Source organism: Talaromyces marneffei, chromosome 1 (assembly GCF_009556855.1).
Source record: "Talaromyces marneffei chromosome 1, complete sequence".
Classification (NCBI taxonomy): domain Eukaryota; kingdom Fungi; phylum Ascomycota; class Eurotiomycetes; order Eurotiales; family Trichocomaceae; genus Talaromyces; species Talaromyces marneffei.
In genome coordinates, this window is record NC_072348.1 from 238506 (window position 1) to 252493 (window position 13988).

The 13988-nt window shown below is 47.3% G+C and overlaps 4 protein-coding genes across 4 annotated transcripts; 3 read left to right on the top strand and 1 right to left on the bottom strand.

Moving 5' to 3' along the window:
• Positions 1–569: 569 nt before the first annotated feature.
• Positions 570–5436, top strand: EYB26_000082 (uncharacterized protein; the record flags this gene model as incomplete). The annotated part of the gene is made up of 6 exons (XM_054259399.1): positions 570–758; positions 828–890; positions 961–1219; positions 1274–3667; positions 3726–3866; positions 3944–5436. 6 exons carry the CDS (start codon positions 570–572, stop codon positions 5434–5436), a joined length of 4539 nt encoding a protein of 1512 aa, XP_054115374.1.
• A 1323-nt stretch (positions 5437–6759) lies between these two features.
• EYB26_000083 (uncharacterized protein) lies at positions 6760–8437 on the top strand (the record flags this gene model as incomplete). The annotated part of the gene is made up of 2 exons (XM_054259400.1): positions 6760–6864; positions 6974–8437. The coding sequence occupies 2 exons, from the start codon at positions 6760–6762 to the stop codon at positions 8435–8437; spliced, it is 1569 nt and encodes a 522-aa protein (XP_054115375.1).
• Positions 8438–8944: 507 nt separating this feature from the next.
• Positions 8945–10043, bottom strand: EYB26_000084 (uncharacterized protein; the record flags this gene model as incomplete). The annotated part of the gene is made up of 3 exons (XM_054259401.1): positions 8945–9385; positions 9455–9467; positions 9532–10043. The coding sequence occupies 3 exons, from the start codon at positions 10041–10043 to the stop codon at positions 8945–8947; spliced, it is 966 nt and encodes a 321-aa protein (XP_054115376.1).
• A 1165-nt stretch (positions 10044–11208) lies between these two features.
• EYB26_000085 (uncharacterized protein) lies at positions 11209–13731 on the top strand (the record flags this gene model as incomplete). Its single annotated transcript, XM_054259402.1, has 6 exons — positions 11209–11436; positions 11496–12104; positions 12161–12312; positions 12370–12546; positions 12617–12961; positions 13014–13731. 6 exons carry the CDS (start codon positions 11209–11211, stop codon positions 13729–13731), a joined length of 2229 nt encoding a protein of 742 aa, XP_054115377.1.
• Between the last annotated feature and the right edge of the window lie 257 nt (positions 13732–13988).

The window sequence follows — 13988 nt, forward strand, 5'->3', positions numbered from 1 at the left end:
GGGCTACTCCACATCATAAATTGTGCGATAAATGAGTATCGCACTTACATAGTACGGAGTATATTGGAGTACTCCCCATTCGCACATCGAGGGAGTCTTCTGCACACACGATTGAGAACTGTGGAGACCTGCTGTTCGCTATAGCTAGGTGCAAACCCGGGCTCCACCATCCGTCGCCCCTCGCGAGGTACGTGCCTTCTTTCTGCGCCTTTCAGGTCCGAGGGTCCGACAGCATCAGCCACTTCTTCCTTCCTTCTCTTGCACCCTCGTCCTCTTCTACTTCCCAGTCATCTTTTTCTTACCCCTCTCTTGACTTCATTTCCCCCCCCCCCCCCCCCTTTCACTCTACGATTGTTGACTGCATGATTTATTCGTTGTCCACTTTCTTAACTTCTCGTTCCAATTGCTGAGATTGATTACGGGAGTACTCCGCGGTCCCTGAGCCGCCGTTCTGGCCACTGACGTCGATAGTCGTTGGGCGATTCTGAAACAACCTTGTTAGTACTTACTACCCAGCCAACATTCCTGTCTCTAGATAGACAGACTCACATTTCGCAGAAACAGAAAAGATGGCCGCCGAGATCAAGCAGCAGGGCATTATCGAAACCGCCCAAGCCGCTGCTGAAGATCCCCAGTCGAAAATCCAACCAGAACTAGTCGAGAAGAAGCTCGTCGAAGAAAGCCGCAAGGCCGGTGCACTTGCATATCAATTCAACCCGAATGACCCGCCAGAAGAGAAAGCAAAAGCCGCGATTGCTGTGAGTCCTTTATCAGTCTGCTTTCAAGTTCTGTCGGACACGATGGCTAATATGAATTGTTACATGCAGAGCCTTCCTCCCGATTTCCACAACCCAAACAAACAAGAAGGAGTTGCGTTGGTATTAGATCAAGTACGAACACCTGTTTATCGCTCTTTGGTTGGATGACCGGGAGAGTTCCTAATACAAATGTGATTTACAGGACATAACCGGCCCCCCCCAGTACGATCTTCCATCCACAGATGAAGTCGCGCACGACGTCAAACAAGTCACCACCTTGAGCGAAGCCAAGAAGAAATCTGGGCAGAATGGACAGCTCACAGAAGATCAACGATGGGCTCGCGATCGCACTGGATGGGCGCCACAATTCGTCAAACCAGACGAAAAGCGAGAAGATGCCGAAACACTGTTGGATCACCGTACATTCTTGGAGGAAAAGCTTGGTGATAAGTTCTTTGGAGGTGTGTTGCTTGCCATTTGAATTCGAGGGGCTCTTCAGATCTAACTCGACATAGATTGGTATCACAATGCTGCTGTTATCGTCTTCGCCTGTCTTGCGTCCTGGATCATTGCAGTGCTCGGAGGCGGCCTAGGCTGGGTCTTCCTGGTGATGGCGACATGTGGCACCTACTATCGCACATCTATCCGCCGCGTTCGCCGTAACTTTCGTGACGATATCAATCGAGAAATGGCCAAGCAGCGCCTGGAAACGGACTCGGAGAGCCTGGAATGGATCAACGGCTTCTTGCTCAAGTTCTGGCCAATTTATGCCCCCGTTCTTTGTGATACTATCATCAACTCGGTTGACCAGGTTCTAAGTACTGCCACCCCGGCCTTCCTCGATAGCCTCCGGATGAAGACTTTTATCCTCGGAACCAAACCACCACGTCTCGAACATGTTAAGACTTACCCTAAAACCGAGGTTGATACCGTTATCATGGACTGGAAGTTCAGTTTCACACCAAATGATACCATGGACATGACTGCCCGCGATCTCAAGGACAAGGTCAACCCCAAGGTGGTCCTCGAGGTTAGAATTGGTAAGGGTTTGGTCAGCCATGGCCTCGATGTGATTGTGGAAGATTTTGCTTTCTCAGGTTTGATGAGGGTCAAGATGAAGTTGCAGATTCCCTTCCCTCACATTGAACGTGTTGACATTTGTTTCTTGGGGCGCCCCGAGATTGACTACGTTTGCAAACCTCTCGGTGGAGATACTCTCGGATTCGACATCAACTTTATCCCCGGTTTGGAAGGTTTTATCAAAGAGCAGATTCACGGAAACCTTGCGCCAATGATGTACGAACCCAATGTCTTCCCTATTGAAATTGCAAAGATGCTTGCAGGCAACCCTGTGGACCAGGCAATTGGTGTTGTTGCTGTTACTATTCAAGGTGCTTTCAACTTGAAGGGATCTGGACGCATCGGAAACACGATCGATCCATACTGTTCGATTTCTATCAACAACCGGGACGAATTGGCACGTACGAAAACGATCCGAGACACAAACGAACCACGCTGGAACGAGACTCATTACATCATCATCACTTCGTTTACCGATTCATTAACACTGGGTATTTTCGACTATAATGATCTTCGCAAAGACCAAGAGTTAGGAATTGCGACCTTCGCACTTGACAAACTTGAATCACAGCCCGAGCATGACAGTCTGTCTTTGGACATCTCATACAGCGGTAGAAGCCGCGGTGTTTTGAAAACTGATATTCGATTCTTCCCTGTTTTAGGGGGCCGAAAGCTTGAAGACGGCACAGAGGAACCAGCGCCAGAGCTGAACACGGGTGTTGTACGATTTACTGTTGAACAGGCCAAAGAGCTGGACGGAAGTAAGAGTCTTATCGGCTCTCTCAATCCTTATGCTGTTTTATTGTTGAATGGCAAGGAGCTGCATGTGACAAAGAAATTGAAGCGTACCAACAACCCCATTTTCCAGAACTCGTCCAAGGAGATTCTCATTACAGACCGGAAGCATGCCAAGCTGGGCCTTGTCATCAAGGATGATCGCGACCTAGCGACTGATCCAGTCATCGGAAGCTATCAAATCAAATTAGATGATATGCTTAACATGATGGCCAAGGGCCAAGAGTGGTATTCACTTAATGGTGCCAAGACTGGGCGTGTTAAAATGATGATCGACTGGAAACCTGTTGCTTTGCGTGGTATTGTTGGTGGTGCCGGCTATGTGTCACCTATCGGCGTGGCACGTATCCATTTCAAAGGCGCCAGCGAACTACGAAATTTCGAAACTATGGGCAAGTCAGATCCGTATGCCCGTGTTTTGCTTAACGGCATCCCCGGCGGTCGCACGGTCACTTACCAAAATAATCTCAATCCCATATGGGACGAAATTGTTTACGTTCCCGTCCACAATCTGCGAGAGAAGTTGACACTAGAGGTTATGGACGAAGAAAACCTATCAAAGGACCGTAGCCTGGGCGAAGTCGAAATTGCATTGTCGGATTACATTCACGAGAACGAAAATGGTGAGTATGAAGTCGACGAGGAAAAGCAAGACATAAAGAGTGGTCTTCGCATGAACGGACGTGGCGCTGCCAAGGGATTCCTCAATTATAACATTGCTTTCTACCCAACCTTGAATGTGTACGATCCCGAAGAGGATGCCGAGGAGGAGAAAGCAGATGATGCACTCGCTAGTCTTCCATCCCAAGGAAATTCCAAACAGAGCGTCGACTCCACAGGCAAAAGTCTGGATCGGGGAAGCAGCGATGCTCCCAAGCCTGGCACGGATGTTAAGCCCAACGGCCGACCCAGCATCGATACCGCTGCTTCTAAAGCTGCAAGCAATGGTGATTTGGCGTCTCCTACATCTTCAAAAGCTGTGGCACAGGAACGTCCTAAGATCCGCATTGAGGCTGCAGACCTGACAAAATACGGTATGTACGGATTACATGGAATGCCATTGTGGATCATAGCTTTCTAACATACACTTAGAATCGGGTCTAATTGTCTTCAAGATCATCGATGGGCAGCTATCGCACACCAATGTCCAGCTTGAAGTTCTCGTCGATGATCAAATGTTCTCCTCGTACACTTCGATGAACATCAAATCTCGAGATGTAACATTCCAAGATGGTGAGTCGTTACGCCTTTTAGCTTAGCTTACAGTAAAATTGTGGCAGCTCACACTAATCCTCGTTTTCTTTCAATAGTCGGTGATGCATTTATTCGTGAATTAGACATGTCCCAGCTCACCCTTCGACTTGTTGAGAAATCCAACGATAGGGATCAAAAGCACGTCATTGCCAAATTGACTGGCGACACATTATCTACCTTGCAGCGCTGTCTCTACACTCCTACCGAGTTATCGCTCCGGGCCGATAATGGCGCAGTTAGCAAGATCAAAGTAAGCTTGCGATTCATCCCTGTGCAGATGAAGTTGGACCCTCGCGAATCGATCAACAACTCGGGCGAGCTGCGTGTCGACGTGTTGGACGCTGCAAACCTTCCATCCGCGGATCGTAACGGATACAGTGACCCCTACTGTAAGTTCAAACTAGAAGGCAAGGATGTCTACAAGACCAAGGTCCAAAAGAAGACCTTGCATCCTGCATGGAATGAATTCTTTGAAACGTCCATCAAGTCCCGGATCGGTGCCAATTTCCGAGTGGACGTCTATGATTGGGACTTTGGAGATAAAGCGGACTTTTTGGGTGGAGCTGGCATCGATCTCGGCATGCTCGAACCGTTTCACCCACAGGAAGTTAACCTTGACCTGGATGGAAAGTCGGGTGCAATTCGTCTCAAGCTCCTTTTCAAGCCGTCCTATGTAACAAAAACACGACAAGGAAAATCCACCATGTCTGGTACTTTTGCGCCCGCCGGCAAGATTGTAGGAGCTCCTGTCAAAACAGTAGGCATGGTCGGCGGTGGAGTTGTCAAAGGCGCATCCTTCCTTGGTCGGGGTCTGAAGAGTCGATTCACTAATAAAGAAAGCGAAGGAAGCGGTACTTCGACGCCGGTACGCGAAGAGTCCCCCCCACAAACGCCCAGCAAGTCAGAGGGCGGTCTTGCGCGTGCTCCTGGCTTGGTTGTAGAGCCTAGCTCCCCAACCTCTTCTGTTGATGTCCCCGAGAGCTTGAATCGTCGTCACAGCCGCACTAAGAGTGTTAAATCCCTGCTTGGCGACAAGGGTACCCCTGGATCAATCGGTGCTGAAACAGGGTCAGCTATGTTTACCATAGTCTCGGCCAGTGGATTTCCACCATCCACTAATGTGCGCTGCCATGTCCGCCTCATGGGCACCAAGGGTGCGAAGGAGGTACACAAAACAAAGGCAGTCAAGAGTTCTAGCGGCTCTGTTCAGTTCGACGCATCTCACGAGACGTTCAGGGTCCCTCACGTTCCGGCGGATGCTCAATACCAGTTGAAGGTGGTTGACCACAGCACATTCGGATCGGACTCTAGTCTTGGCGAAGCACTATTCTTTGTTGACGATCAAGGGTCTGCAATGATGAAGGAAAAGACCATTACGGTTGGTTCTGGCAGCGTTGTCATCAAGAGTGCCTTTGCGGCTAGTGATCTCTCCAATGGCCGACCCAGCACGTCTCATTCGGTGAACCTGGAGGCACCGGATGCCAATGGTGACACTCCCGATAAGAAGCGACGCAGCTTCTTGTCCAAGCGCAGTGTTAGTGGTGTATAGATTAGCTTCGTAATTTCTTGTTTGTTTGATTCTGTTCTATACCGTTATGATATCCTGCTTTTCTGACTCTTTGGTATTCTTACTGTCTATGATGTGTTATTGGGTGATGCCTGTTCCCTTTGCAAGGATATCTTATCTTCTCGTAGCTAGATGAATGCAACAGCCATCACTTTGCTAATTTTAATCGCTTTATCTCGCAGAGATTAGTTGCGACTTGTTAGTGAGTTGACTAGTGGAAGGAACCTTGAAAAGATTAGCGATCGGGAATAGTTACCTATGATTTACGCCAAGGACTCTGATTATTCTCATGTACCTACCAGTGTCGTCACAAAAAGAAACAAGGCGATAAAACAACACGAAGTATTTAATACGGAGGACTAATCAGCCAAGTTAACTGGTAATTGGTAACTTATCGTCGGCGATTCGTTGCATATCTTGCTGACATGATCTGCGAGGACAGCAACGAACGAGCCTCCAGCGGCTGCCGCACGTGTTCCCCCTATTTCTGTTAAGGCATCTTCCAGAGCGTCCAGGACCTGCGGTGGTCCAAGCTCTCAACGCAGGTGCCACTGTGGGAATAGTCCGTCATTCCTCCCTCCCTCCTTCCCTGTGTCCGTCCCTGTCCCCTGACCCCTTCTTCTTCCTCTTCTATTTCTTCTTTCCCTCTCCTCCTCCTCGTCCTCTTCTCATTCTCATTATCATTCTCGCTCAATTGTTTATCAACAGTTGTGCTACAATCGTTCGCTCCTCTTCTCATATCCATCATTTCCTGCTGCTTCCCGTGTAGCCAGAACATTCGTGCCGTACCACCCCTCCAACTTTTCCAAGGTAAGCTACATACATACGCCATGCCGGCTTTTTACCGTCCTCCTACCACCTACTTGGCCCCTCTCCCAATCGAAACATTATACGCAGACACATCCATGAATTACAGGCCAATCCTAGCAATTGATGGCAACAAGACAATCCATTGTGTTGTTGTGGTGTGGCCAGGAAGAATGAGGCACATCGCCTTTAGTCAAACCCAAGTCAAGCCATGTTGTCATCATTATTATTTACCTGGGCTGTGTCGACCATTTATCCCGCAATGCCGCTTTTTGCCCCGCTTTCACCACCAGTCGATCTCTCCTTTCGAGCCCAAGCCTGCATTGTTGGATTTTATTCTTTTCTTGTCTCAAAGCTAACTGAAACTTTTCTTTTTCTTTTCGGTGTCTAGACGACCCCAACTTATCGCCGATTTCCTCGATTTCTGCTCAATTGTCGAGAGCTTGAGTAGCTCCGGATCATTGCATTCTTCAAAGATAACAGCAAACAAGACCAATTATGGCCGCAAAAGCGATTCCTTCTCACCTGAGAGCCCAGGCAGAGTCTGGCGCTGAAGATGAAAGTTTCCAGCGCAAGCATCATGGAAAGTCCCAGTCTCATATGGTATGCATTTTGATTCCTAATTTTATGATTGCGGTTGCTTGGTTAGATTGAAATCGTTGACCCCGGTGGGGGCGAAGATCTGGTTGAATTGGGTTCTAATAATTTTTAGGCTTTCGAGAACGCTTCCACCAGCGTCGCTGCTTCTCAAATGCGAAATGCCTTGAACGCTCTTGCCGAGACCGTCCAGGATGCCAGCACCAAGAAGCGCTTCGAAACTGAGATGGACAACTTCTTCGCCCTCTTCCGCCGTTACTTGAACGACCGTGCCAAGGGCAACGCCGTCAACTGGGACCGCATCGCACCTCCTCAGCCCAGCCAAGTCGTTGACTACAACGAACTTGGAAACTCGGCATCTGTCGAATTCCTCAACAAGCTCGCCGTTCTTAAGCTCAATGGTGGTCTCGGAACCTCCATGGGTTGTGTCGGCCCCAAGTCCGTTATCGAAGTCCGTGAAGGCATGTCTTTCCTTGACTTGTCTGTCCGCCAGATTGAGTACCTCAACCGCACATACAACGTGAACGTTCCCTTCGTTCTCATGAACTCCTTCAATACCGATGATGACACACAAAACATCATCAAGAAGTACGAGGGACACAACATTGATATCATGACATTCAACCAATCTCGTTACCCTCGTGTCCTCAAGGATTCTTTGCTTCCCGCACCCAAGAGCTTTGATTCTCAGATCTCCGATTGGTACCCTCCTGGTCACGGTGACGTTTTCGAGTCGCTCTACAACTCCGGAATTCTTGACAAGCTTCTTGAGCGTGGTGTTGAGATTCTCTTCCTTTCCAACGCCGACAACCTTGGTGCCGTTGTTGATTTGCGCATTCTTCAGCACATGGTTGACTCCAAGGCTGAATACATCATGGAATTGACCGACAAGACCAAGGCCGATGTCAAGGGTGGTACCATCATTGACTACGATGGTCGTGTGCGCTTGTTGGAAATTGCCCAAGTCCCCAAGGAGCACGTCAATGAATTCAAGTCCATCAAGAAGTTCAAATACTTCAACACCAACAACATATGGATGAACCTCCGCGCTATCAAGCGTGTTGTTGAGGAGAACGAGTTGGAGATGGAGATTATTCCAAACGAGAAGTCTATCCCTGCAGACAAGAAGGGTGAAGCCGACCTTTCCATCATTCAACTCGAAACCGCTGTCGGTGCTGCTATTCGCCATTTCCGCAATGCTCACGGTGTCAACGTACCCCGTCGCCGTTTCCTGCCCGTCAAGACCTGCTCCGATTTGATGCTTGTCAAGTCTGACCTTTACAGCCTTCAGCACGGCCAGCTCCTCATTGACCCCAATCGTTTTGGCGGTGCTCCTATCATTAAGTTGGGTTCCGACTTCAAGAAGGTCTCTGACTTCCAGAAGCGCATTCCAAGCATCCCTCGCATTGCCGAGCTTGATCACCTTACCATCACTGGTCCGGTGAACCTGGGTCGCAACGTTACTCTCAAGGGCACAGTCATCATTGTTGCCAGTGAGGGCAGCACTATTGACATTCCTCCTGGTTCCATTCTCGAAAACTGTGTCGTCCAGGGAAGCTTGAGAATCTTGGAGCACTAAACTATCCGAAGTCATTCGGAACCAAAAATTCTATAATCATTCTTATTTTTCTTGTTATGCGTTCCCAGTTACTCATATTATCCCGTTATTCTCGCGGTTCTAGTCATACTCTCGTTGGTGTGTCTAGGTGATAATGTTGAGATGGAGTTGACGTTGATGTTCTCATTCCTGCTGAGAGTGATAATAGATATTACATTACGCAAGAAGAGAATAGGCCGTTTCATCTGCTTAGCTTACTTTAATAAACGAGTATATACAAACATTTGACCTTGAAACTGTACATTTTATAAGCTTAGCATGTCACGTATTCATGGATGTCTATCATTCGAAGGCTTGTACTTGAGATTCCTGGAGAATGATTGAATCATTTTCGTTTCTTCCATGCCCAGATTGACACTGATCAAGCACGAACGCACGCATTGTCACGACTCAACTCGCTCGGTGTCTTCTACAAGTGCGACCCATCCTTTCATACAATTCTAAAAGAGAAACCCAAAATAAAAACCATCAACCACAGGTACACCGACTGTCGCGGCTAACAAGCCGAAACGGCGCACCCTTAACATCATACACCGTCTCCGGATCCTGTTCCCTGGGAACACTGACTTCAAAGACTTGCAACCCTGGCTGCCGAACCTGCATCAATGACCCCAGTATGGGTTTGATGGCAGATGGCATAAGCTCTGGCTCGTCCAGTGGAGCTCCGCCTAAATGCATGTATAGCTTTTGAAGCCCTGTGAGGCTTGCGAGCACAGTGCAGGCCTGTTCCCAAGTTTTTGCGTCGAAGGGGGCGACTAGGTTGGGATCTTCTATCAATTGATCCTGGTCTGGAGTTATACCCGTTGGAGAGGATACTATGCCACGATTTGAAAGAATGTATAGAAATTTTGGGAACGAGTACTGCAAGCGCACAACACGAAGAAGATTCAGTCTAGATCGGAGGACGGTCTGTGAGAGACTGAGTATTGTATCCGGGTTGTTGAAGTCAAACATGTTTCCGCTGTAGAGAAGGCTTACTGTTTCCGAGTATCTTTCTTGACAGTTAGACACTTCTTTTTCTGGTCATGAAACAAGAATTGAAGCTGAATTCTTACATTAATCGGCATGTCTTAAGCAAAGGGAGGAGATTCGCAATCTCACATCGCGCACCGCTCTTCATGCCCTTGTAATAACCAACCGCTCGCGGACCAAAGCGCACGCGAATAGTTGAAAACCCCCAACAGGCGTGGTTACAGTCACCATCAAACTCGTCTCCATCACACCGAATCCCCAGAAGCCGCTTAGGGGCGCGCACTAAATGTAGGCGTTGGTCACATAGAAGATATCGCCATATCACCATACGAATCTCGTATGGTAAACGAATAATCAGCGGTGATTGCTTCTGTGCAGAAGTCTGCGATTGTGGTGCTTTTATCTTCTGGATTATTTTTGATAGTATGTGCTGCTGAGCACGGTCGATTTTATCTTGGGCGCCATCGTGGTTCTCCAAAGGCAATGTGAGCGCTCGAGGGCGGTTTGGAGGAAGCGGTTTTGCGCGGAATCGCTTTCTTTCTTTGCTAATTTGGGAGTTTGTGGGAAAGCCGTTTCCAGCGCAATAGAATGACATGGTGTTTAAACTTGTTTGTACTTTTAATGCATGGGAGTGCAGTGTGATGATTAGATATCAGTCTAAATGAGTTGAATATTCGTTTGGCTTTGCCTCGTCTGCTACCTAGGGACACAGCCCCTCTATCGCAGTAGACCGTAAGTGATCGGCATGACTTTCTCTGACTGAACCAACAGCAATTTTTTGGGATCCTGAAATATATTGGTTACTCCCTAGGTGAATGTATGGCTCGTAAAAGCCCCTTGAGACTTGCCAGTGCGCCGCAGGCTTGTTACCAACCCTGGATGTCCTTGAGGAGACGAACGAACAAGTTGGAAAGATGTTGTAGTCAAGACTTCGGGCAATTATTAAGACTCGTTGTAGTTAGAAATGGCTTCTTTTCCATTATGGCGTTTGTAGTAATTCCATTTCCCACTGCATTCTTGTCCGAGAGGACTTACCATGGTGGTGGGTGGACTTGACCGCCAGGCCCCGGTATTTTTGCACATGGATGATGATATATATAAACTGTTGCTGCTGACATGTGTAATTTTCCTAAAGTGATTTAGCATTGTGGATTAAGCAGACATCCATGGTCGAAATCAGTTACTCCGGAGTCTGGGATGAGGGCGTTATCGGTCTAATCCGGACGAATGATCAGAATCAGATATTCCATTATTTTGCAGCATTTTGAAACAATGTATAACATAGCGAGCCCAATCATTCCTCCAATTGCCTATTTGCATGTAGTTTGGTACTTCCAGCCCATCTGTCTTGGGGTTTGGCCACCGCAACTTCGGGGAAGATCTCCACTTCTCTGGTTTCTTTGATATCGCTCGGTTCAACTGAGTCACGAATCATGAGCTCAGATGAATTAACTGACTCTTTTGATGCATGGCCGACATCCAAGAAAAGAAAAGAAAGATAGGGGAAATATTTTCCTCGAGAAATCGCAAAATGCTGTCCCGCTGATCTCAGCACGACGTCATGGGGCATTCCATAGGCCAAGACCTCCAAGCTACGTCTCTTGTATACATTCATTCTTTTGAATTATTCGATGATATGTTGCACCTTATGGACTGTGAATTAGATATCAACTAAACGAAAGACATTACTACTTGCCACTATCGTCTAAAGCGTCCCTATGAACGCTGTCTTATCGCAAGAATGCGTTGATACAGCAGCCATGGATTCAATACAAAACGACCAGCAACATCAGAAAGAAAACTCGGGAAGCAATGACCAGAATGGTAGCACGCAGATAGCTAGTGGTCAGAGCAGTTTCAGACCGATTGTGCCAGGACCTTCATTCCCTAATAAAGGGAGGACGCCTGCTGAACTGAGACGGACTTTGGGGCCGGGATGGAAGAGAGTATCTACGGCGTGTTTGGCGTGTAAAAAATCGAAACGAAAGGTGTATCTTGAGAAATAATTTTATTTGTGGTGTATATACTTACCATTGTCTCGCCTTAGTGCTCAGGGACGCCTCCATGCGATAATTGTCGTTCTCTTCACAGAGAATGCATATTCGACGAATCACTCGATCAACGACGGCGTGTAGCTGCTAAAAGAACGGCCGAGGAGTTGGAATATCATCGTGACATGCTCAATGATCTGTTCAAAGTGATCCGAACTGCAGACGAGAAACAAGCTCAAAGGTTATTGGAAATCATACGAAGCGACGGGACTCCGGAAGAAATTCGAGTGTTTATAGATGAAGTCCTGGTCCAGCTACAAACATTTGAACCACCAAGTAAAACCAAACGAGACACAGCAACACAGCTCAACGAACTCCGCAATCGCGCTAATATGCAAGGATCAGCACCGTCATTTAGGCGCCAAGTTATGGATGTCAACTTCCTGTGTGTTATCCCGCCTATCCAGGTCCCGGCAAGTCCTTGGACGACTGTAACAGACGACGAAGCCTTTGTATCGCATCTGGTTTCGCTGTATTTCACGTGGGACTACCCATTTTATTCCTTTCTAGATTTGAATGTGTTGATCGATCAGATGAGATCGCGAGATCTTAATTCCGAGTTTTGTTCGCAATTCTTGGTGAATGCCTTGTTAGCGCATGCTTGTGTTAGTTGTCACTTAATAACGCCTTTCGAATTTCAATACTGATATTTTATGGTTAGAGCTACTCGGAATATTCCGAAGCATACGGCATACCCGGTGATGTTGCCAGCAAAGGAGCCAAATTCCTAAAAGAAGCAGAGAAATGTCTAAGGCAGCGACGGGACGATGTGGGCTTTTCCACGTTACAAGGGACAATGATTTTGTATGAAAGGTAATGGATTAAGCTGTATCATTCCGGAATGTATTGGGCTAATATAATATTGTCTAGATATTCAATGACCGGTCAGGATGACCTAGGCTATACTATGCTGCACAAAGCCATTGATATCGCAGACAGACTGGGGTATATAGGTGGCGAAGGACAAACTATTGATCTTAGCAATAAATCCCAGGATTTTTACAACTCGTCGGTGAAAACAGTTTGGGGTTTATTTCAGCTTGACACGTTAGTCTCGTAGACATTCCTTTGGATCGTTTACAAAATTCTATAGGTGCTAATGTTACTCGATGACTAGCGTTGCTCATACCGGGTTCCTCAAACCCTGTCGCATCAAAAACGTCCGCCTTTCCAGAACACCTGCTCTTAGCATCGAGCGAGATGCAGATTGTTGGACAACTTACCCATCTCAAAAGCCGCCCCGGAAAGGTTTCTTTGTCACATACTTTGACAAAGCGTGTACACTGAGCGAGATAGCAAGAGACATTTCGATAACACTTTTTGCGGATGAAATTGACGACGATAAGGAGCGTCTTTCTGCTGCCGTAAACTCGTTGTATACGAGGATGAAAAAGTGGCATGAAAGTCTGCCGGAAGAGTTTCACATGTCGAAGAAACCAGCTCCTCATATACTGCTCCTTCAGTAAGTCCCCAAACACGATCTTGGGTCAGATATGGAAACTAACACATGATAGCATACGATATCACACCATGCTTATCAGCATGTTCAACTGTCCTCGTGGGCATAACGATCAGCACAAACAAACAGACATAGGAACACCAAGAAATGCGCCAAAATCTCCGATGCCCGAAGGTGGAGAAGATCCAGCATCAATAGCGACTCAATCCGCGCGCGCAATCGCCAAACTCATCCGGGTTCATCAGGAGGAATATGGAATCAGTAGATCACACGTCTTTGCATTATACGCGGTGAATCTCGCATTGTTCCTCCTATTAGAGTTTGATGTGTTTGATATCTCGGACCCAGATTGCATTTCGTTAACATCTGCGTTTGCCATTATCACCACGAGGTCGATACTTGGGCGTGAGGTACAATCTATTTTCCGTCGGTCGGTGAGTAAGTCGGCGAAGGACGGTGAGTCGAAATGGGAACAGCTACCTGAGGGCTTGAGGGAGATGCTCGAAGACGATTCAGATGATTCCTCCGATTCCGAGAGTTACCATAACGATGAACATGAGCATGATAGTGTCAGCGGCGGACCAAACCACGAGGGTAATAATACATCGATCACGACCACACTAGTAATGCCGATAGAGGAAGAGGATAAACAAACCCAAAAACCGAAAAAAGGACGAGGTCCTCAAGAAGGGTCAGAGAGGTTATGTGAGATGTTGTGTCGATATGAAACGATGACGTTGGGACGGGATGACCATGTTACTGGGAAGAAGTAGATTCATGATTTTTGCAAGGTACTCCTGTGCCTTACCTTCCATGAAACAACAGAATGATCTTAATTGAATACAGTGCATGTAACAATTGAGGTACGTACATGAGCTGTCTCCCCGATTAGGGCTTAGGGCTTGTGTGTAGCTCTGCTTAACTATGATTGGTCAGAGATACGGGGATTAGGGCTAGGGCTAGGGCTATGTGCTCAATCATTAACCACGATATAACGGAATGATTTATATTGTACTTCCAGAATAGGGAC